The 25,618-nt window shown below is 40.9% G+C and overlaps 2 protein-coding genes across 5 annotated transcripts in view; one reads left to right on the top strand and one right to left on the bottom strand.

Annotated features, from left to right (window-relative positions):
- Positions 1 to 1,026, top strand: part of MYO19 (myosin XIX) — a 50,471-nt gene extending 49,445 nt beyond the window's left edge. For all 4 annotated transcript variants that reach the window (XR_011646844.1, XM_012526572.4, XM_012526574.4 and 1 more), the window contains one exon: positions 234 to 1,026. Coding sequence is in view for 3 of the 4 variants with exons in the window: in XM_012526572.4 (XP_012382026.1) it covers positions 234 to 362 (129 nt within the window). In the remaining variant the exon portion in view is untranslated. The remainder of the gene's footprint in view (positions 1 to 233) is intronic.
- Positions 902 to 24,482, bottom strand: ZNHIT3 (zinc finger HIT-type containing 3). The gene is made up of 5 exons (XM_004462039.5): positions 24,332 to 24,482; positions 24,190 to 24,221; positions 17,870 to 17,956; positions 16,393 to 16,473; positions 902 to 1,436 (listed from the first exon to the last, which is right to left on the bottom strand). Exons 1-5 carry the CDS (start codon positions 24,415 to 24,417, stop codon positions 1,255 to 1,257), a joined length of 468 nt encoding a protein of 155 aa, XP_004462096.1. The 5' UTR covers positions 24,418 to 24,482; the 3' UTR covers positions 902 to 1,254.
- Between the last annotated feature and the right edge of the window lie 1,136 nt (positions 24,483 to 25,618).

Consider the following 25,618-nt stretch of genomic DNA (forward strand, 5'->3'; position numbering starts at 1 on the left):
GGTTCTTCACCTGTCTCACACTGATTAATTTTGAAATTTTATATGAAATACTACTTTGGACTTTGCCAGTGTTTTAGAATAAGGAGAAAAAACATTGATAGATCCATCCTGCTGCTGCTGTGACCTTGATACTAGTATTTTCTGTCCACACTTCATGCGTTTCCAGCATTCACTCTTTAGGCCCCAGTACTGCTGGGAGCAGGGGCCGAGCTAAGCTGCATCTGTTTCCCTAGGGCTCAATCAAGTTTCACTGCCGAAAGTCTCCACTGCGCTACGCTGACATCTGCCCCGAACCTTCACCTGACAGTGTTACTGGCTTTAATCAGATTCTGCTGGAAAGACACAGGCTGATCCAAGCGTGACCTCTTCTTGCCGTCTCACTCAAATGGTGATCCTTGGAGCCTTTGTTTCTAAAAGGCCTTTTCCTGCCAGCTACCTTGCCAAAGACATTCAATCAACACACAGCTGCCAAACTGTTCCCACAGCATCTACAGACGTACCTCAGAGAGTGGCGGCTCCAGCAACCGATTGGCCACTGTGCCACCATTCTACACACCCAAGTAAGAGAGGGTGTCAGGGTTGGTAGTTTCCAAACCAGGATCAAAAACCTCAGGGCCATGGAGACCACCACATTTCACTACAATCACTAGGCTGACTCAGCAGAAGGCAGGACCGTGCCAGTTGTCTGTCACTATAGCTGAGCACTCCAATTCACCACAAGCATATCTGTGAGAAAACAGGCAGCCAACCTGAAGTTGGCTATAAAATGTTGGCTAGGGGAAATTGTGCATTTAGTTCCTTTAATGAAATTTTAGTATTTAATAAGTCAACTTATTTAATGTAACATCAAATGAATAAATTATAAACCAAGGATGATGAAATGATGTGAAGTACACTAGAATAGCCATATCTTGATTTTATTCAATAAAGAAGTTTTAAACTCAAATGGTTATTTAAAAACTTGGTAAATATCAGCATTTATGTCTATCTTAACTGTACCAAAAATAAAACATTTAAGAACAACCATATGAATGTCAAGTTCTCTCTCCATAAAGAATTTGCCTGAAACACGAGTTCATGTCAATTGAGGTGAAGACGTGCATAATCCACATCACTGGTGAGCATCCTGGAAATTACCTGCCTTGCTTAGGGCTCCTCAGGGCCTCTCCCCACACTAGCTGGTCTCTTGGGAGAAGGAAGAATAGGCTCTGGGAATCAAAGTACTTGCTTCAGCACACAACATGATAATCAATCTTAAGAAGACACATTCTGGGCTGGTTCCACAATGCTTAAACAGCAGTCCGCAAACTCCACAAACAAGGGCTCTTGCATATAAGCTCTCATGAGTTTTGCTTTGTTGTCTCCCTGATCGAGGCTGACCATCAACTGTCTGAGGTGTGGATTGAGCAATAAGCTTCTTAATGTTGCAGATTCCCCTTAAAAATTAATAACAAAAGCCAATTTTAGTTTAAGTAAGAATAGATGAGATAGCCAGAAACTAAAAGTTTTAAATAATAACTTTAAAGGATGTTGCATCCCCTTAACCTTTCAACCCAGATGTTAACCCTATGGTTCATGTATAAACAAATGGGATCAGCATATTGAATGATGTAAAAAGCATGAGATCCAGCACAAAGCAGAACCCAGAGCAGTGACTGAAAACTAACACCTGTATAAAGGTTTTACAGTTTTCAAAGTTTTTTACACCCCTTACCTTACCATTAGTCTGACAATCTCAATCTAGTAAACCTCAGTCTATTGCTACCTTTTGTACAAAACCCAACCACCTTTCAACCTAATTCTGGGAAACGGATAGAAAATAATGTGCACCTTTAGGAATTACATCAGTCCATTAGTTATGTACAGAAGAGCACTGTGATGAGGACTGAATGAGCAATGCTACAAAAATGCTGGGCATTATTAATATCCATTTCCTTCTAAAAAACCAAAGCCTGTGATTACTAATCTGCATTTATAGCTGGACTGGAAACTGAGCACTAGGGATATGGAAATAAATGCAGGTCCCTGCCCTACAGACTGATGAGAAATAACTACAGAAGGTGGTGAGTGGCTTCCAGTTGACCAAGATGATGGCATAAATGCTCAAGGGTTCCCTTCCCCCACAGAATCTCTCAACAACCAGCAAAAACTGGCAGAACCATCTTTCTCAAAAACACTGGCAAAGAGTCAAAGGGATTCAGTAATTGGGCAACTGCCAAATAAAAAAACACAAATGCTAGAAGCAGCTTGTGGCACCCCTGCTGGCTCCCCCTTACCCCATCTCTGGCATGTAACCCCTTTTTACTTCTTAGAGGTTCTAAAATGCAAATGCATAAAAGTAATGATAAATCTATCATTTTGTACATACAATGTATACATTTGTAACAAGTACAATGACAGGTGGAGGGAAGAATATAGAACAGTGTTTGCATGTGCTACTGAAGTTAAGTTGGTATAAAATCAAATGTGATTGTTATAGATTTAAGTTGTTAAATTTAAGCACCATGGTAACCACAAAGAAATATCTGAAAAATATACAAAGAACCAAAAGAAGGGACTCAAAATGGTCATCACAAAAAAAATTAAATAAATATGAGAGGAGGCAATAATGGAAGAACTGAGGAAGAAAAAAGTTTAAGACTTACAAAAACAAAAAGCAAAATGGCAAAAGAAAGTCTTTGCATTATCTATAGATTGCTTTAAACGTTTACACTCTCCAGTCAAAAGGCAGACAATGGCAGAATGGATAAATAAGCACAACCCAATGATATGCTGTTTACCAAGACTCTCCTTAATTTCAAAGACAAAAGTAGGTTGAAACGGAAAGAAATATTACCATGCAAGTAGTAATCAAGAGCGCTAGGGCAGCTATACTAATACTAGATTTAAAAAAAAAACTTATAAAAGACAAATAAGGACACTGTATACTGATAAAGGGATCAATTCAACAAAAAGACAACAATTATCAATACATATACATCTAATAACAGAGCCCTAAAATATACAAATAAATATTGACAGATCTGAAGGTAGAAACAGATGATTCTACGTCAGTAGTAGGACATGTCAATATACCACTTTCAATAATGGATAGAACATGTTGACAGAAATCCAATAAGGAAGGAGAAACTTCAATGCTATAAACCAACTGGACCTAAAAGAATACATAAAACTTCACCCAGCAATAGCAGAATACACATTCTTCTCTAGTGCACATAGGTCATTCTCCAGGATTTAGGTCACAAAACTAGTGTCAACAGACTTAAAAATATTGAAAGCAGGAGGAGGTGTAGCTCAAGCAGTGGGGCACCTGCCTCCCACATGGGAGGTCCCAGGTTCAATTCCCAGGGCTTCCTAAGGATGAGCAAGACAGCAAACTGACACAATGAAAGACACAAACAGGAAGCAGATGTGGCTCAGGCAACTGGGTGCCTCCATCCCACATGCGAGGTCCCAGATTCAGTTCCTGGTACCTCCTAAAAGATGAGCAGATAGTACACAATGAACAGACACAGAGAGCAGACAGTGAGTGCAAATGAAGGGGGGAGAGGAAATAAATTAAATATATATATATATATAGAGAGAGAGAGAGAGAGAGAGAGAGAAAAGGCATACACTATATCTTCTCCAACCACAAGGGAATGAAGCTAGATACCCATAACAAGAACTGAAAAATTCACAAATATGTACAAATTCAACAACACATTCTTAAACAACAAAGAGGTCAAAAAGAAATTACAAGGGAAATAAGGAAATACCTGTTATGAATGAGAACAAAACACAACATACCAAAACATGGGATGCAGGAAAGATAGTTCTGAGAGAGAAATTTCCAGCTCTATATGCTTACATCAGATGTGAAGAGATATTTGCACACTGATGTTCACAGCATTATTCACAATTGCTAAAAGTTGGAAACAGCCTAAGAGCCCATCAGTGTGGTATATACATACAATGGAATACTATTCAGCTGTAAGAAATGAACTGGGGAAGCACATGACAACATGGAGGAATCGGAAGACATTACGGTGAGTGAAATAAGCCAGATACAGAAGAATGAATATTGTATGGTCTCAGTGATGTGAACTAAATTCGGTAAGTATACTTGGGAAGTCGGACTATGGAGGGTAGGTTGGTGGGAATGGAATGTGAATTAAGAAGGGGGAGCAGACACTGGATGTATGTAGAATGTTTGATAAGGTCAATTATAAATATGTGATAAAGGACGGAGTTGATGGTAGCACATTATAATGGGTGTTAACAAAGAATGCTGATTTATGGATGTGATTATGGCTGAAATGGGTATTCTATGGAGGTTAATATAGGGACTATATAACTGATTTTGGCGGTAGATGAGGATTGTGGTTAATATAAATACAGGGATGTTCTTGTATTTCAAGGCATTATGATGATACACGGTATAGCAGTTTGATATGGCTATGAATTCCAAAAATAGATAATGGGTTATGTTTGTAATCTGGTCCATACCTGGGTGTGATTAAGTTATGATTAGGGCTTTGATTGGGCCATGTCATTAGGGCATTGCAAAGGTAAAAGGCAAGGCAAAGGGCAGAGTTGAGGGCTTTTGATGTTGGAGTTTGATGCTGAAGTCTTAAGCTGGAGCCCCAGGAAGGAGGCACACAGAGGAAAGAGAAGGCCCAGGAAGGGAGGAACCCAGGAAGCCTGAACCCTCAACCCTCACAGATGTCAGCAGCCATCTTGCTCCAAAATGTGAAAATATACTTTGGTGAGAGAAGTAGCTTACGCTTTATGAACTGGTAGCTGTAATCTCCTACCTGAACCAATTTCTGGTATTTTGCATCAACACACCTTTGGCTGACTAATACACATGGGAAAAATAGAATGTAACTTATAGGCTTAGTTAATAGTATTGTAATATTTTTGTAGTAAAAGCTAAGAAGTACTACATCGTACTAAAGGTAAAAAAAAAAAATCATGGAGTTTAGTTTTATGAGATATGAATATAATTAAGTTTTTTTTCTTTCATTATCAAGATCCTGATCATTTATTTAACCAATCTTTGCTCATCTGTGTATCTTTCTGAACTCTGGAGGAACAAATGAGTTTGTTTTTAGGATTAGTTGAGTTAAAAGTGTCGGGAGAGAATTTTTTTTTGAATAATGCTTCCATAACTTGTTAAGCTACCTTTCGTGTTATTTTTTGAATTTGAAATAAAGTTTATTTTTAAAAAATAATAAATGCTTACATCAAATCAGAGACATATCATCAAAATGGGAGCATCAAGAAAAAGGAGAGTAAACTAAACCCAAAAAACAGAAGGAAATAAAAATTAGAGCAGAGATGGATAAAAATAGAGAATTAAAAACCAATAGAGGGAAGCAGACTTGGCCCAATGGATAGGGCGTCTGCCTACCACATGGGAGGTCCACGGTTCAAACCCCAGGCCTCCTTGACCAGTGTGGAGCTGGCCCATGCACAGTGCTGACGAGCCCCACATGCAAGGAGTGCACCCCATAAGAAGAGGTGCCCAGCGCAAAAGAAAGTGCAGCCTGCCCAGGAATGGCACCGCACACACAGAGAGCTGACACAACAAGATCATGCAACAACAACAACAAAAAGACACAGATTCCCATGCCACTGACAACAACAGAAGCGGACAAAAAGAAGACGACGCAGCAAATGGACACAGAGAACAGACAACTGAGGCGGGGGGAAGGGGAGAGAAATAAAAATAAAAATCTTAAAAAAAAAACAAAACCAATAGAGAATCAATGAAAGCAAAAGTTGGTTTTTTGAAAAGATCGATAAAATCAGCAAACCTTTAGATGGGAAAAAAAAGGATGCAAATAACTAATATCAGAAATGAAAGGTGAGACATTACTACTCACTCCATTAAAATGACTATAAAGGGATGATATGAACTGTACAGTATACCAAAAACCAGATAGCCTGGTTAAAATGGACAAATTCCTAGAAACACAAAAATTACCTACACTGTGTTAACAAGACAAAGAAGTCTTCTTCCAGAAAAATAGCTAGAGAACAGGCTCAAACAGCCTGGAAAAAAGATGGCCTAGTGTTTAGGACACCAGAGGAAGGATGGACACCACCCAGAGGAGAGAGGGACAAAGGACGGGAATGACAACAGAACTGAGAGTTGAAACCAGCAGCGGCAGCTGCTAGCCCACTCCCGCACAATGAAGACCCTTTAGACTGCGCAGGCCTCTGGCTACAGACAAAGGGCGACACAGGGATCCATCGCCCAAGGAAAGGGGAGGGAGAGCGACACATTCTAAGGCTGACTCAGCTTCTGACCCACAGATTTAGCCTGCGGTGTCCCCGGAGCCCCTTCAGGCCGGGTGGGCCACACACTGTTTGCCTGGGGAGCCAGCAAGGAGCTAAAGACCCTCCCCATCTACTTCTCTATTAACCTGGACTGATTACTGAAGACCCAGAGAGGAGCGGAAATATCTTCTACCCAGGAAAAGGGAGGGGCTGCCAGAGAAGGGCGGGAGGACTCTCTCTCTGAGAAAGGCTCTTAGCCTCCAGGCAGGAAGCTCTGTCATACTGAGGTGGTCAGTGCTGCAACAAATACACTCAGATCAGGCACTGACTGAGAGCTGTCAGAGAGCGCCACCTGCTGGCAAACTAAGGAAGTGCATGGGAGAAAATTTAAAATAAATGAGAGGTTTTCCCCAGCCTTTATAAATCTCCCAGACTTGCAACCCACTAGCAGGGGCAATCCTAACGATCCTGGTCGAGCCAAGAATCAAAGAGCAGCAGTAACACATAGCCTCCTGCCACTAAATCCCTAAAAAAGAGAAAAATTGAGCATCTGAGTAAACTACATCCTAAATCAGATGCCTAGACATCAGCAAAAAATTACAAGCCATACTAAGAGAATGGAAGACATGGCTAAAGAAAAGGAACATATCAAAGCCCCAAGATGCAGGATTTGAGAGAATTAGCAAGATGTGCACAAATTTCAAAATCAAATTAACGAGTTGAAAGACAACATGGCTAAAGAGATAAATGGCATCAAGAAGACACCGAGGGGGTAAGTGGATGTGGCTCAAACAATTAGGCTGCCATCTACCATGTGAGGGGTCCAGGGTTCGATTCCTGGGGCCTCCTGGTGAAGGCAAGCTTGCCCAAGTGGAGAACTGGCCCATGCAGAGTGCTAGCCCATGCAGCAACCTGGCCTGAGCCAAGAGCTCGAGTAGCAAGATGACGCAACAAAATGAGACAGAGGAGAGACAGTAAGAGACAAGGCAGACCAGGCAGCTGAGGTGGCACGAGATTCAGCACCTCTCTCCCACTCCGGAAGGTCCTAAGATCAGTTCCTGGTGCCACCTAAAGAGAAGACAAGCAGACAGAGAAGAATGGACTCAGAGAGCAGACAACGGGGGCAGGGGGTTATTTTTGTTGTTGTTTTTTTTTAAAAAAGGACATTGAGGGAGTGGAGGTAGCTTAAGCCACTGGCTACCTCCCTCCCACATGGGAGGTCCCAGGTTTGGTTCCTGGTGCTTCCTAAAAAGACGAGGAGCACATAGCGTACATATACAGGGCAGACAGCAAGTGCAAAACAATGGGGAGAGGGAATGAATAAAAATAAACCTTAAAAAAAAAAAAAGACACTGAGCGAATGCAAAGAATAATTTGAAATCCCTAAAAGAAAAGTGACAGAGCTCATGGGAATGAAAGACACAATAGGTGAGATCAAAAACATATTAGAGAAAAAATAATAATAAAAATGATAAGAAGAAAAAAATATTAGAGGAATATAACAGCAGACTCAAAATAACAGAAGAAAGAATAATTGATAGAGAAGACAGAACAGCTGAAATGGAAGAAGGAAAACAGTGGAAAAAAATTGAGCAGGGGCTCAGAGAATAGAATGACAACACAAAACACAACAACATAACATGTCATGGGAGTTCCAGAAGGAAAAGAGAAGGGAAAAGGGTCAGAAAGAGTATTTGAGAAAATAATAGCAGAAAATTTCCCAACTCTCACAAAAGAAATGAACTTACATGTCCAACAAGCACACTATACCCCAATCACAGTAAATCCAAATAGACCAAGTCCAAGACTCAGCATGTCAAATGTCAAAGAAAACAAGAAAATTCTCAGAGCAGCAAGGAAGAAGGAAACCATCACATACAAGGGATGCCCAGTAAGACTTAGCATGGATTTCTCTTCATGTTACAATTAGGGTACTGAAAGAGAAACTACCAGCCAAGAATTTTTTATCCAGCAAAACTGTCCTTCGAATATGAAAGTGAGTATAAAACAGTCACAAACAAAAAGAAAGGGAAAAAAAAGTAAAAAAATAAATAAATTCACAAACAGAAACTAAGAGCGTTTGCAAAAAAGAATCCACCTTTGCAGGAAATATTCAAGGAAGCCTTAGAACCTGAAAGAAAAAGACAGGAGAGAGAGGCCTGGAGGAGAGTATAGAAGAAAGGAGAGCAGAAAGGATAACGAAAAGAGTAAAAAGACAAAAATATGATATGACATGAAAACCAAAGAATAAAATGGTAGAAGTAAATAGTGCATTTACAGTAATATCACTGAATGTGAATGGATTAAAATCCCAATCAAAAGATACAGGCTAACAGAATGGATTAAAAAAACATGAGCCATCCATATGCTGCTTACAATAAATTCACCTTAGACCCAGAGATACAAACCAGCTTAAAGTCAAAGTTTGGATAAAGATACCCCATGCAAATAGTAACCAAAAAAGAGCAGGGGTGGCTATACAAGTATCAGACAAAAAAGATTTTTAATGCAAAAAAGTTATGAGATACAAAAGGCCATTATATATTAATGAAAGGGGCAATCCACCAGGAAGATATAACAGTCATAAATATCTATGCACCTAACCAGAATAATACATGAGACAAACTCTGGCAAAACTGAAGGGAGAACAGACATCTCTATAATAATCATTACAGACTTCCATACACCACTCACATCATTATATAGAAAAAATAGTCAGAACATCAACAAAGAAACAAAGAACCTGAACAATATGATAAACAAGTTAGACCTAACAGACATATGTAGAGCACTGCATCTAAACTCAGCAGGTTACACATTCTTCTGAAGTGCCCATGAATCTTTCTCCAGGATAGAGCTCATGTTAGGACACAATACAGCTCTTAATAAATATAAAAGACTGAATACAAAGAAACTTCTCAGATCACAATGGAATCAACAATAGACAGGAAGAAAGTAAACTCACAAAATGTGTGGAGGATGAACAACACATTCCTAAATAATCAGTGGGTCAAAGAAGAAATTGAAAATGAAATCACTAAATATACTGAGGCAAATGAAAATGAGGACAACTTACCAAAACTTATGGGATACAGCAAAGGCAGTTTTGAGAGGAAATTTACGCCCTAAATGCCTATATTAAAAAAGGAGCTAAAGTCAAAAATTTAACTGAACTAGAAATTTAACTGAGAAACTAAAAAAAACACCAAATCAATCCCAAGGAAGCAGAAGGAAAGAAATAATAAAGAGTAGAGCAAAAATAAATGAAATTGAAAACAAAACAAATAGGGAAAATCAACAAACCCAAACCCTGGTTCTTGGAGAAGATCAACAAAATTGACAAATCCCTAACTAGAATAACAAAGAAAAAAAGAGAGAAAATGCAAACAAATACAATCAGAAATGAAAGAGCGGAAGTTACAACTGACCCCACAGAAATAAAAAGGATCGTAAGAGGATATTATGAGAAACTGTATGCAAACAAACTAGACGACCTAAATGAAAAGGGTAAATTCCTAGAAATGCACATACAACCTATAATGACAGTACAAAAAACACAAGAACCTAAAAAACCAATCGCATTTAAAGACATTGAATCCATCTTCAAAAATCTCTCAGCAAAGAGAAGTTTAGGGAAGCAGATGTGGCTCGCGCAGTTGGGCTCCCACCTGCCACAAGGGAGGACCCAGGTTCTGTTCCTGATGCCCTCAAAAGACACAGCAAGCTGGGGTGTGGGCAGGCATAGCAAGCAGATGCAACAAGATGATACAATGAGACACAAAAGAAAAACATAGTAAGAGATACAACAAAGCAGGGACAAAAGTTCCCAGTGCCTCCTAAAGGAGACAAGGAAGACAACAAGCTGATGTAACAGGCACGTGCAGCAAGCTGGGGCAGCAAGCTGACGCAACAAAAGACAGAGGAAGAAAAACATAATGAGAGACACAACAAACCAGGGACTAGCAGTGGCTCAAGTGATTAGGTTCCTCTGTTCCACATCAGAGGTCTCGGGTTTTGTTCCCAATGCCTCCTAAAGAAACACGGAAAATAAAAAGACAAGGCAAGTGCAAACAATGAGAGCTTGGGGAGAAATGAAAAGATAAATCTTTAATAGTAAAAAAAAAGTCTAGGACCAGATGGCCTCACAGGTGAATTCTACCAAGTATTTAGAGAAGAATTAACACCAATTCTGCTTAAACTCTTCCAAAAAATTGGAGGGAAAATTACCCAATACATTTGATGAAGCCAACATCATCCTAAAACCAAAGTCAGATAAAGATACTGTAAGAAAAGAAAATTATTACCAATATCTCTAATGAAATAGATGCAAAAATTCTCAACAAAATACTTGCATAACAAATCCAACAGTGTATCAAAAACTTATACAACACGACCAGATGGGATTTATTACTGGTATGCAAGGCTGGTTCAACCTAAGAAAATCAACATAATATACCACATTAGCAAATTGAAGGGGAAAAAACCATATGATCATTTCAAAGGCATTTGACAAAATCTAGCATCCTTTTTTGATAAAAACACTTCAAAAGATAGGAATAGAAGGAAAACTCCTCAATACGATAAAAGGCATATATAAAAATCCCACAGCCAACACCATACTCAATGGGGAAAGGTAGAAAGCTTTCCCTTTATGATCGGAAACAAGACAAGGATACCTACTGTCACCACTGTTGCTCAATATTGTACTAGAAGTTCTAGCTAGGGCAATTAGACAAGGAAAAAAATTAAAGGCATCCAAATAGGAAAAGAGGACATAAAACTGTTGAGGATGATATGATCCTGTATTTAGAAAATACTGAAGTATCCAAGACAAAGCTACTTGAGCTAATAAATGAGTTCAGCAAAGTGACAGGATACAGATCAACATGCAAAAATCAGTAATGTTTTTGTACACTAGTACTGAACAATCTGAGGAGGAAATCAAGGGGGAAATTTCATTTACAATAGCAACAAAGATGCAAATACCTAGGAATTAATTAACCAAAATAATACAAGACCTATATGCAGAAAACTACGAAGGAATGCTTAAAGAAATTTAAAAAGACCTAAATAAATGGAAAGACATTCCATGTTCATGGACTGAAAGAATAAATATCGTGAGGATGTCAATCCCACCCAAACTGATTTACAGACTCAATGCAAAGTCAATAAAAATTCCAACCACCTATTTTGCAGAATTAGAAAAGGAATTATCAGATTCATTTGGAAGGGAAAGTGCACCTGAATAGCCAAAAGCATTCTAAAAAAAGAAAAGAGACATGGGAGGAATTTCACTGCCTGACCCTGAAATATATTAAAAAGCTTCAGTGGTGTCAAAACAGCATGGTAGGGAAACAGACTTGGCCCAGTGGTTAGGGCATCCGTCTACCACACGGGAGGTCCGCGATTCAAACCCCGGGCCTCCTTGACCCATGTGGAGCTGGCCCATGCGCAATGCTGATGCGCTCAAGGAGTGCCGCGCCACGCAGGGGTGTCCCCCGCGTAGGGGAGCCCCACATGCAAGGAGTGTGCCCTGTAAGGAGAGCCGCCCAGCGCAAAAGAAGTGCAGCCTGCCCAGGAATGGCCGCCCACACTTCCCGTGCCGCTGATGACAACAGAAGCGGACAAAGAAACAAGACGCAGCAAATAGACACAGAGAACAGACAACCGGGGGAGGGGGGGGAGTTAAATAAATAAATCGATCTTAAAAAAAAAAAAAAAACAGCATGGTACTGGCACAAAGATGGATACACCAATCAGTGGAATAGAATTAAGAATCCAGAAATAAAGAAATAAACCCTCATCTATACATTGAACTGGTTTTTGACAAACCTACCAATTCCATGTTAAGAGGACAAAACAGTCTCTTTAACAAATGGTTCTGGGACAACTGGATATCTACAACCAAAACAATGAACGAGTACCCCTATCTCACTACCTATAAAAGAATCAACTCAAAATGGATCAAAGACCTAAATATAAAAGTCAGAACCATAAAACTACTATTGGAAAATACAGGAAAAAATCTTCAAGACCTTGTAATAGGTGGTGGTTTCTTGTACCTTACACCCAAAGCACATGAAACAAAAGAAAAAATAGATAAATGGGACCTCAAAATTAAATACTTTTGTACCTCACAGGACTTTGTCAAAAGGGTGAAAAAGAAGCCAACTCAATGGGAAAAAATATTTGGAAATCACATATCTGATGAAAGTTTAGTATCCAGGATGTTACAACTCAACAATAAAAAGACGAATGACCCAATTAAAAAAATGGGCAAAAGACTTGAATAGACATTTGTCCAAAGAAGAAATATAAATGGCAAAAAAAAAAACCCACATGAAGAAATGCTCAACATCACTAATGATTAGGGAAATGCAAATCAAAACTACAATGAGTGGGGAAATAGCTGTGGCTCAATCAGCTGGGCTCCCATCTACCATATGGGAGGCCCTGGGTTTGCATCCCAGGGCCTCCTTGTGAAGGCAAGCTGGCCCATGCACAGAGAGTGGCCTGTGTGCCACGGAGAGCTGACACAGCAAGATGATGCAACAAAGGGAGACAAGCAGATACAGAAAAAATGCACAGCGAATGGACACTGAGACAAGACAGCAGAGAAAGAAACAAGCCAAAACGGGGGGCGGGATAAAGAAATAAATCTTTATTAAAAAAAAAAACAAAAACAAAACTACAATGAGTGGAGGCGGATGTGGCTCAGGTGACTGGGCTCCCATCTACCATATGGGAGGCCCCCAGTTCGATTCCTAGGGCCTCCTGATGAAGGCAAGCTGGCCCGCACCACTGCAGTAGAGCCGACAGCCTGAACCTTTGTGCAAGTGATGGCAGACAGCATGCGCAAACAACAGGGATGGGGGTTTGGATAAATTCAATTAATTAATTAATTAAATCTTAAAAAAAAAAACTACAATGAGGGGGAGCGGCTGTGGCTCAATCCATTGGGCTCCCATCTACAGTATGGGAGGCCCTGGGTTAGTGTCCTAGGGCCTCCTTGTAAAGGCAAGCTGGCCCACGCCCGCGGAGAGCTGACAGCCCATGCCCCACAGACAGCTGGTGCAGCAAGATGACGCAAAAATAGGAAACAAGCAGACAAAGAAGAATGCGCAGCAAATGGACACAGAGAGCAGAAAGCAAGCAAGCCACATTGGGGAGGAGGGGCAGGAAATAAATAAATAATCTTAAAAAACTACAATGAGATCATTTCACACCTTTCAGAATGGCCACTATTAAAAAGAGAACTACAAGTGTTGGAGAGGATGTGGACAGAGGAACACTTATTCACTGTTGGTGGGAATGCAGAATGGTACAGCCACTGTGGAAGACTGTTTGGCAGTTCTTTAATATAGACTTGCCATGTGACCCTGCAATACCACTACTGGGTATTTACCCAGAAGAACTGAGAGCAGTGACAGGAACACACATCTGCACACCAATGTTCATAGCGGCATTATTCATGATTATCAAAAGATGGACACAACCCAGGTGTCCATCAACTGATGAATGGATAAACAAACTGTGGTATATTCACATGATGGAATATTATGCAGCTGTAAGAAGAAATAAAGTCGTAAAGCATATGACAACATGGATGAACCTGGAAGACATTATGTTGAATGAAGCAAGCCAGACACAAAAGGACAAATACTATATGACTGCGTTACTATGAACCAAATATATTGTGTAACATATTCTATGAGTCAAAAAAAAAAATTATATGTACCAGTACATCTAATTAAGAAATGTATGTTTTTATTCAACTGTTTTCTCTTTATTTTTAAATTATTGTTTATATTTTCAATTATTAAATGCACAAAATAAAGTTTTTTTAAAAATGTAAAAAAAAAAAGGCATAGAAGATCTCAACAGTCCAAAAACAAGAGACTTAATGTTAATACCAGTAATCAAAAATCTCTCAACAAAAAAAGCCCAATATCAGATGGCTTCACTAATGAATTTTACTAAACATGCCAAGAGGAATTAAGCTAATTCTTTGAAACTGGTCTCAAAAAAGATGAAGAGGGAATACTTCCCTAATTCAATCTACAAGGCCAAGATCACCCTCGTACCAAAGCCAAATAAAGATAACACAAGAAAGAAAAATTAAAGATCAATATCCCTTCTTAATATAAATGCCAAAATCTTCAACAACATACCAGCAAACCAAATCCAGCAAAACATTAAAAGAATTATACAGTAATCAAGTAGGATTTATCCCAGGTATGAAAGGGTGGTTCAACCTAAGAAAAACAATTAATGTGATACATCACATTAACAGAATGAAGGAGGGGATGGACCATGATCACCCTTCTTGATAAAAAACACTTAGAAAACTAGCAATAGAAGGAAACTTCCTCAAAATGATAAAGGGTTTATATGAAAAAGTCACAGCTAACATCCTATTAAAAGAAGAAAGACTGCCAGCTTTCTAAGATCAGGAAAAAGATAAGGATGCACACTGCTACTACTGTTATTCAACGTTGTACTGAAAGTTCTAGCTAGGGCAATTAGGCAAGAAAAAGAAATAAAAGGCACCCTAATTGGAAAGGAAGAAGAAAATCTTTCCCTATTTGCAGATGGTATGATCCTACACACAGGAAATCCTAAAATGTCCACACAAAAAAGCTAAGAAATAAGTTCAGCAAGGTGGCGGCATACAAGATCAACACCAAAAATCAGCAGTGTTTCTATACACAAGGAATGAGTAATCTGAAGAAGAATTCAAGAAAAAAATTCCATTTATTATAGCAAATAACTAGGAATAGATCTAATCAAGCATGTAAAGGACTTGTACATAGAAAACTAAAAAATACTGCTCAATGAAACCAAAGACTTAAATAAATGGAGTGATTTTCCTTATTCATGAACTGGAATACTAAATATTGTTATGTCAATTCTACCCAAAGTGATTTACAGATTCAATGCAATCCCAATCAAAACCCCAATATTCTTTGAAGAAATAGAAAAGTCAGTAAGGGTAAGGTGCCTCAAGATAGCATAAACCATCTTGAAAAAGTTGGATTTACCCACACTTCCCACTTTTAAAACTTATTTACAGAGCTACAATAATCAAAACAGCATGGTACTGGCACAAGACAAAAATTTACAATAATAGCATCAAAGAGAAAGTTCAGAAATCAGCCATCACATCCATGGTTGACTGATTCTTGACAAGGGCACCAAATCTACTCAACAGGGAAAGAACAATCTCTTCAACAAAGGATGCTTGGAAAACTGGATATCTGTATGCAAAATTGTGAAGATGGACCCTTATGTCACACCATATACAAAAATTAACTGAAAATGGATCAGAGACCTAAATATAAGAACCCAAACTTTAAAACTCTTATGGAAAACCACAAAGGTGCCTAATTCTGAGACAAAAGGTCAAGAAAAGGCTAATGAGGGAAGCAGAAATGGCTCAACAGATAGAGAATCCGTCTACCACACGGAAGGTCCAGGGTTCAAACCCAGGGCCTCCTGACCCGTGTGATGAGCTGGCCCACATGCAGTGTGATGTGCACAAGAAGTGCTGTGCCAAGCAGGGGTGTCCCCCAGGTAGGGGAGCCCCATGCACAAGGAGTGCGCCCTGTAAGGAGAGCCACCAAGAGTGGAAAAAAAGAAGTGTAGCCTGCCCAGGGATGGCACCACACACGGACAGCTGGCGCAGCAAGATCATGCAACAAAAAGAGACACAAATTCCCAGTGCCACTGACAAGAATACAAGTGAACACAGAAGAACACACAGCAAATGGAAGCAGAGAGTAGACAACTGGGGGGGGGGGAGGAGGAGGGAAGGGGAGAGAAAGAAAAGAAAAAAAAAGGGAAGGGAAGTGAAGGAAGAAAGAAAAGGCTAATAAAAGGTAACATGAACCAAGCCTTGAAAGAGAAGCAGACTTTCCCAACCCACAGGGCAGAAAGAGGACTCTGGGCAGAGAGAATGGCACTGTAGGTAGGCTGGGAGGTTGAGAAAGCCCATCATGTTTCAGAATGGCATAGCAGAATACCATGCTTAGGTATTTAATTAATAACTTTTAAAAAATCATATACAACAGATTAAACGAATCTCAATGACTGACAAAGAAACAAACAAATACAGCACAAACTTACCTAGAGTCTTTAAATTCTGAAGGGACACTCTGTCTTCTTCTTCATCACTACTGAGAAAATCAGCTATAGATAAGTCATCATCTAAGGCAAAAAATAACAGTAAACTGCTTGTGACTAAAAAGAAAGCCTAGACACTAGATTTTTAATACTCCAATAGATTAAAAAAATATATGTGTACTCATATGATGGTGACAGGGGTATATATAAGTAGGTTGAGGCAAAATAAAAAAACCCATTCTTCTCTGGATTTTTTTTTAAGATTTATTTATTTATTTAATCCCCCCCCTTCCCTGGTTGTCTGTTCTCTGTGTCTATTTGCTGTGTCTTGTTTCTTTGTCCGCTTCTGTTGTCGTCAGCGGCACGGGAAGTGTGGGCGGTGCCATTCCGGGGCAGGCTGAACTTTCTTTCATGCTTGGCGGCTCTCCTTAGGGGTGCACTCCTTGCGTGTGGGGCTCCCCTACGCGGGGGACACCCCTGCGTGGCAGGGCACTCCTTGCGCGCATCAGCACTGCACATGGGCCAGCTCCACATGGGTCAAGGAGGCCCGGGGTTTGAACCGCGGACCTCCCATGTGGTAGATGGACGCCCTAACCACTGGGCCAAGTCTGTTTCCCCTTCTCTGGATTTTAAGACTACACTAACACTCCTCTTTTAGGAAAGGGCAAGAAAGTAAAAACGCAGAATTAGTGGTTTTAATTTGACAAATGTGTCCTAGTGGCCACACCCTTTATATGATTCCCTATGGATTTTGGGCTTGTAGCCTGATTTTTCAGTTTTTATCTTCCCATCTCTGTGCACCAAGGCTTCAGGCCTGTCATGGGCCAAAAACCTAGGTACTCTGTAAACACATGCCAAACAAGAATCCCTGTGCTTTCAGCATTTGCAGAAATTACTGGCACTTCCCAAACCCAACCTGGAAGCTTCTCAAAGGGCAGAATGGGGGCATCCTTTGTCCTGAATGTTGAATACCTCCCTCAGAACACTGGAACGTCCTCCTTTCAGAGCTCAGCACGGTACACAACATTCAGGAGGCATCAAAGAAAGGCTGGCTGGCTGCTAGAATGACAGCCCAGCACCACCGTAAACCGAGAAGACCCCAGCAGGAGCGAGGGGAGCTGGGCCACAGAGGAGGCTCCCGCCTGGGCCTAGCTCAGGTGAACTGACAGCCACAGCCAGGCCCAAGGAGGAAGACAGGAAGCCTTGACTAGAGAAGGCTGCTGCCAGCAGGGCCCACCCACACCCCACACCACTGCCACGGCCTTTCGCCCCATCTGCTCCCTGCCCCCGGTTTTCTTCTGAATGATGTCTTCAGGATGCTCAGTCAGTGCGCCCACGACAATACGTGGAGCTGAGGAAGCTGCTCCCTCATGAAGCCGATGGTTCCTGACTCCCAGCCTCAGCCCAAGTCTCCTTTCTTTCTTTTCCACTTATTCTATTTGAAGCCCCTTTCTAGGTTCATTTAATTCAACCAACTCACCTTTGTTTTTCACAGACGTTACAGTTCTTGCACAAACAGTTGAACTTATTTTCTTCTCATTAATACAAGTTTTGGGGTTGCACTGCTCTGAAAGAGACACAAATCTTTGACACACACCACCTCCATTTCAGTGACAAGGATGAACCTCCCCAACAAGCCAGCATCTAGGTAGGAGAGCCTAAGTATGGGGTAGGAATGTGGGTGGGCTGGAGATGGATGTGAAGGAAGTGAGAGATCAAATCAAGAGGCAGTATAAGGAAAACCACAAACAGCCCTAAGCCTGGCAGAAAATCAAAGGAGGCAGAGCTCCTGTACCCCAGGGGCCCATCCCCATCCTTCCTACCCTACTTAATACAGGGCTTTCACCAGGATTAAGTGGCCAACTGCCTTGAAATAATTTTCTCCACAGGTTCAGATATGAAGTTTGCAATGCACTGTGTGCCATCGGGAATATACAGATGAAAAAGTCACCAGGTCATTCTTAGAGGGGTTTATTAGCCTTACAGGGTAAAATTAAATAGACAACTCTGTCACAGATTACAGCTAAAGGTATGGATAAAATAAAAGGGTCTGGTATGCATCTCCCTAAGAGGGTCAGGAGACAAGACCAAGAGGAGGAGGCTTTCCCAGATGGGAAGAGAAGCATTCCAGGGAGAGGAAAAGGTCTATGTCCAGACCAGACACCTAAAAGAGGGTCAGGTACAGAGAGATGGTGGCCAGGTCATTGGTAGGCCAGGCCTGGCCAGTGGCAGGGGCACAGGAGAAAACCAAAGCAAGAGAAGGCCATGGAAAGGAGCTTCATCTTTCTTCCCAAGGCCATTGTCCTGAAGCAAAGGTGCTATACTTGTATTCAGGGTGAGAAGGTCTTCAGAGATGCAGGACAGTTTCACAACCTGCAGGACATTTACTTGGTCCCCAGCACCAATTACCAGTAGTACCACCAACCCTTCCTCAGCTACTGTGACAACAAAACCACTATGACAATAAATGTCCCCTAGAGAGAGCAGAATCCGGATTAAGAACCACTGCCCTAAATGACTGGGAGACATAGTTTCCAACAGTAGAATAAACTGCTCAAATTTGCATTTCCAGAAAAATCACCCTGGCAACAGAAGGGGCACATGGTAATGAACTCCTGGTTGCCCTAGAGATTCCTGGAGAGATCTCACAGGGCTATACTACAAGAGGAAAATGATCAGGACCCGAGATTCCCAGCCATGTTTCTAGCAGAGCAGTTCTATTTACCTTCCTATCCTGAGCTAAAAGGTTTCTCTTTAAAATGATCCAGAAATATTAGGGGGAGAAAAAGGGTGGGTCTGAAACTTACTGCTGGGAAACAGAGATTGGAGAAGATGAACCTAGAGTCAAAACAACCACAGAGAAACTTTAACACAATAGTCAACAGAGTATGAGGCCACAGGAAAGGGTTCTTAAAGACAGAGAGGGGCTAGCCTGAAGAAAGCCTTAAAATACCCATTTGATGTGACTAGTAACCAATATGCTGTGGGAACTGATAAAAAGCAGTCTAATCAGGCTGATTATAACAGCTGCCACTGAGTGAGCATACTAAGTGTCAGGCACTATGCCAGTTGCCTCATTTAACCATTACCAAGTGCCCATGACATGGAGACTATTAATTTCAGTTAGAAAGGAGAACTTTAAATTTCCTTGTAATAAAGAAGCTTGTGCAAGAGCCTCAGTTACTAAGTGGCAGAGACAGAATTTGAAGCCAGGTCTAACTCTAAGGCAGTATGATACAAGTAAGGAACACAGGGGGAAAGAATGAAGGAGAGATGGATTTTTAGGGTTAGTTGTACCTGACCCCAAAAGAGACATTTGATTTTAGGACTCAAAAAGAGGCTGGATAATGGATATTGGTGATAGTAACACAATATTAATTAATACTACTGAAGTGTACACTTGAAAGTGGTTAAAATGGGAAAATTTGAGTGGTATATATGTTACTACAATAAAGTTTTTAAAAAATGTTTGCGCCATTGACATGGGTAACACACACAAAAGTTAAAGTCACAGAAGTGAAAAAGATCACCCAGAAATAAGGGCCAGGGCAGAATCCCAAGAATGAGTTTGGTGGGAAGGCAAAGGGAGTGAATTCAGCAAGAGTCTAAGAAACAACATTTTGAAAGGGAGAAGAGAATCCCAGACAGCCAGTGGTATTTCCCCTTTCAACAAAGGAGCATATCAAAAAGAAAGAAGTCAAGCCCAATAGGTATTTGTGGGATCAAAAAAGGTGACAAAGTAAAGGAACCAAGATGTCAGCATAAGACACTCCAGGGTACTGTTCCCCCACAGAATCTCTGAACAACTAGCAAAGACTGGCAAAGCCATCTTCCTCAGAATTCCAGAAAAGAGTTAAAGAGTTGAAGTTAACTGCCAGTGACAAATCAAGAAAACATAGCTTTCAAAACATTAGAAGTTCGTGGGACCCTTGTTAGCCCCTCCGTACAGTGTGCTGTGGAGCCAGCCTGCATTCCCAATGTGAGTCCCTGGCCCTGTGCTGGAGGGAGCAGAGAAATTCCTACGTGTATAACGTGGTCCCAGTATGTCAATGCCAAGCAACCCTTCTTGATAAAAACAATGAGAAAACTAGAAATAGAAGAAAACTTCCTCAACATGATAAAGGGTGTATATGAAAAACCCACAGCTAACATCATACTCAATAGTCAAAGACTGAAATCTTTCCCTCTGAATTCAGGACAAGACAAGGATACCCAATGTCACCACTGTGATTCGATCAATACACAAAAATCAAGTCTCTCTATACACTAGTAAAGAACAGTCATTAAAGAAATGAAAAAAATTCCATTTACAATAGTAACCAAAACAATCAATTATCTAGGAATAAATTTAAACAAGGGTGTAAAGGACTTATACATAGGAAATCACAGAACGATGTTAAAAAAAATTGAAGAACCCCTAAATAAATGGAAGGATATTCAACATTTGTGGGCTGGAAGACTAAATATTATTAAGATGTCAATTCTATCCAAAGCAATTTACAGAGTCAACACAATTCCAATCAAAATTCCAGCTGCGTTCTTTGGAGAAATGGAAGTCAATCATCAGATTTACATGGAAGGACCTGGAGGACATTATGCTAAGCAAAGCAAGCCAGACACAAAAGGACAATTACTGTATGACTGCCTTACTATGAACCAAATATATTGTGTAATATATTGTATGATTAAAAAAAATTTATAGTATCCAGTACATTTAATTGAGAAATGTACGTTTTTAAACAATCGTATTTTTTTATTTTTTAAATTATTGTTTATATTTTCAATTATTAAATGTACAAAATAAAGTTAAAAAAATTTTTACACAGAAGGGTTAAGGTGCCCTGGATAGCCAAAACCATCTTGAGAAATAAGAACAAAGTTGGGGGGGCTCACACGTCCCAATTTTAAAACTTATTACAAAGCTACAGTAATCAAAACAGCATGGTACTGGCAAAAAGACAGAAATAGAGACCAATGAAGTTAAACTGGGAGTTCAGGAAAAACCCCTCATATCCATGGCCAACTGATTTTTTTAAAAGGGTGCCAAATATACTTAATGGGAAAGGAGTAGCCTCTTCAACAACTGGTGCTGGGAAAACTGGATATCCATTTGCAAAAGTATGAAGGTGGACCCCTACCTCACACCACAAATTAAATTAACTCAAAATGGATCAAAGACCTAAATGTATAAGGACAAAAGCTATAAAAGCCCTAGAAGAAATTAGGGGGAGTGGATGTGCTCAAGTGATTAGGCTCCTGCCTACCACATGGGAGGTCCCGGGTTCAGTTCCTGGTGCCTCCTAAATAAGACAAGCAAGACGGCGAGCTGATGCGATGGATAGGCACGGCAAGCTGCTACAACAACACAAGAGACACAAGGAGAAAAACAATGAGAGACACACAAAGCAGGGAGTGGAGGTGGCTCAAGCAGTTAGGCTTGACCACATGGATGGTCCCAGGTTCAGTTCCTGGTGCCTCCTAAAAAAAAGAGCATACAATAGACACAGCAAATGCAAACAAGAGGGTGGGAAGAAATAAAAATAAATCTTTGAAAGAAAATAAAACATAGGAAAGCATGTTCAGGACCTTGTATTAGGCAATGGTTTTTAGACTTTACACCAAAAACATGAGCAACAAAAGAAAAAAGGAAATAAATGGGACTTCATCAAAATGAAAAACGTCTGTGCAAAGGACTTCATCATGAAAATAAGACAACCTACAGAATGGGAGAAAACATTTGGAAACCACACATCCAATAAAGGTTTATTCTCCAAAATATAAAAAAGAAATCCCACAAACCAACAACGAAAAGACAAACAACCCAACATAAAAATGGGCAAAACACCTGAATAGACATTTCATCAAAGAAGATACTCAAATGACCAAAAAGCACATGAAAAGACGCGCAACATCATTAGCCATTAGGGAAATGCAAATCAAAATCAAAATCACAATGCGATAGCATTTCACACCCACTAGAATGGCTATTATTTTAAAAAACAAACATAACAAGGAATGTAAAATAGTGCAGCTGCTGTGGAAGTCAATTTGGAGTTCCTCAGAAAGTTAAGTATAGAATTTCTCTATCACCTGGCAATCCCAATTCTAGATATATACCCAAGATTTGAAAACAGGGACATGAACAGCTCTTTGCACATCAGTGTCCTTAGGATTATTCACAATTGCCAAAAGGTACCAAAAGGGAAGGCAAGTGTCCACCAACTGATGAATATATAAAGAAAATGTAATATATGTACACAATGGAACATTACTCATTTATAAAAAGAAATGAAGTTCTGATACAAGCAACAACGTGGATGAACCCTGAAGGCATCATGTTGAATGAAATAAGCCAAACACAAAAGGGTAAATATGAGCCCACAGATGAAATAGTTAGAATAAGCAAATTTGTAGAGTCAGAAACTAGAATATAGGTTACCAAGGGCCAGGTAGGGGTAGGAATGGAGAGTTAAGGCTAAATTAGTACAGAGTTTCTGTTTGGAATTTTGGAAAAGTTTTGGTAATGGATGGTGATGATGATAGCACAACACTGAATGTAATTAACAGCACTGAATTATTCATATGAACGTGGTTAAAAGGGGAAATTTTATGTTGTCTATTTGCTAGAATAAAAATTTTAAAACCCATAGGACTATACAATACAGTGAACCTTAATGTAAACTATAGACTATAGTTAATAGTATAATAATGTTTTTCATTAACTGTAACAAAGGTACCACACAAATGCAAAGCATTAATAACAGAAACACTGTTGTGGAAGATATATGGGAACTCTGTAATGAAAATCAAATGAGGTTACTGAATAGCAGAATCTCATTGATGAGATTTTGAGATTAATAAAAGTTCTATATACTGGTACAAGAATGGCAGTAAATCTGAAAGAATCTATGTCAAACTTTAAATAGTCATTTTTATTGGATGATAGTATCGCCTAGTAAGTTTTACTTTCTAAACTACTCAGACGTTTTAGAAATAAAATGCAGAATTTACTTTACCTTCAGAAAATATATATAACTAAATTTCAAGGTAGAAAAACATCCAAATATAAAGAAGCAACTGGAGAATAACTTAATTTTCAACAGGCATGTGTAACATTCATAGTCACAAAAATAAGAACAGTTCTTAAAAACTGTTGGCACATACACAATCATGTACTTGTGCATGCATTTACACAGGCAAACATCCAACTGCCTTAAAATGTACAAAAATATGCTCATATCACATAAGTAACTTTTTTTTTCTCTTGATAAGCCAAGGGCATCGCTCCTCGTCACTATGAACAGTTGTTTCTAACAAGACGCTATTTAAAACAAAATGTTCTTGGTAGCTTCTGCCAAATGGTGAAGAGCTAAACCAGAATGTAAGATGAAGAAACAGCTAGCTAGGTTTGCCTTTTCGGCGAAAGCATTCTAATACAATTAAAGAACAAAAAGAGAGGGGTACCCTCTCAGGGTAGGAGAGCTTTTTTTTTTTTTTTTTTTTCAATTGTTTAAAAGTTTGGAGAGGCGTTCACAGGTAAAGGTGAAGCACCACAGACAGAGACAGGTCCAGGACCCCAGGGACGAAGCCCGAGGGAGCAGGTTCCCGCGCTGACCGAGGGGAGGGAGCCCCGAGACAGGAAAGGCTGGGGAGAGCTGAGTGACCCCGACAGGGTGAGGCACTGGGAGGCCCAGAGAGGGCTCAGCCTGAGAATCTGCGTGGCCAAGAGGGCGGCGGGACGTGGGGCAGCCCTGAGAGAGGAGGGGGCCGAAAGCTGTGACGGGGGCACCCGGGCCTTACCTTTATGCTTCCGGAAGCAGGTCACCGAGCAGCTGTAACAACCAAGAACACAGACCGCGTCAAGCCCGCAGGACGCGCGGACGCCCCCGCAACTCTCCAGCCCGCCTCCCAACCCTCCCTGCCCACGACCTCCGGCACTCACTAAGGTACGCGGCAGGCCGGGCAGCGGTATTTGGGCTTTTCCAAGCAGATCACGCACACGATTGTGCTACAATTGAGCGACGCCATGATCTCGGAGAGGATAGTCCCAAACCTCGTGCGCACCCTTCTGACGCCACAGGTAATAAGTGCGCGTCTTCCGCCCCCCCGCCCATTTCCTAAACCAGGACCAATCAGCGCTCAGCACTTACGGGTAGACAAAAGCAATCAATTAATCCTGCTCATTGTTCAGACTGGAAAAGTAAAGCGCCGTTTCACTCGATACACACCCGCTCCATTGCACCTCCCGCAAACCGAATGCACGGAATTAAAGGGTCTCTAAATCTTCCGGCTCGCACTTTCTGAATCCCCAGCGTTGGTTAGGTTCTCCCCACCCATCTTATTTGCGTACTTCTGGCTCTTTAGAAATCCGGACACAGGCTGTAATGCGGGAGGGCGGAACCGGGAGAGGCCGAGGGAATTCTTTTGATATTCCGAAGAAATGACACAGAAGCCCTAAGGCCAGCAGCAGCCGCGCCCTTTACTTACTCACGTGCCGGATGACGGCCTTCGGGCACCGACCACACGGTACAGTGGGGAAACAAAGCTTAGGTACAGCTGTACAGCACCAAGAGGGGGCTAGTTAATACATAGAGCAGCTCGAGGGTGCACGTAGCCTGTGGAATGAATAACAGTGAGTGCTTACCTACGGGGGTTCCCAGAACAGTAAATCAACGGTTCGAGCAATTAATATTCTTTTGTAGCAGAATGATTGCGCTCTTGGTGCCAGTCTCTGCCCTGGCGACGGAGAATGGGCCATCGGCCAATATGGCCTTCCCCCTCCCAGCCCTTCTGCAGGCAGTTCAAGGAACGCGCAGTCCTGCTGTTTACCCTACACAGGCCCAACCAGAATCGGCACACAGGAACTCTCCTGTCCAAGGCATTTTTCTAGAGGAAAGGAAGGCGATGCCGGTCTACTAACAAATGTTTACGGAGCTCCTACAGTGAGCCCAGCACTGCCCGCGCACTGGGGACCCGATGGGTGAATAGACGCCGTCTCTGCCCTCTAGGAGCTAAAGCTTGGATTGCAGGTAGAGGCAAGTTTCTGAAAGAGAATGCCTCCTTAAATTTTGCACCACAGGCTCCTCATTCGCCTCACCCTCTAGGCGGAGGAGATTGACCAGAAAGCAGAAGCGTGATCTCTGGTGAGAAGGCCCGGCGCCCAGGAAGAAGTGTCCAAATAGGTGAACAGTGGTGGGCCTTGAATGCCACTTCAGACTTTAGGTATTGG

This window comes from Dasypus novemcinctus, chromosome 21 (genome assembly GCF_030445035.2).
Source record: "Dasypus novemcinctus isolate mDasNov1 chromosome 21, mDasNov1.1.hap2, whole genome shotgun sequence".
NCBI classification, from domain to species: Eukaryota; Metazoa; Chordata; class Mammalia; order Cingulata; family Dasypodidae; genus Dasypus; species Dasypus novemcinctus.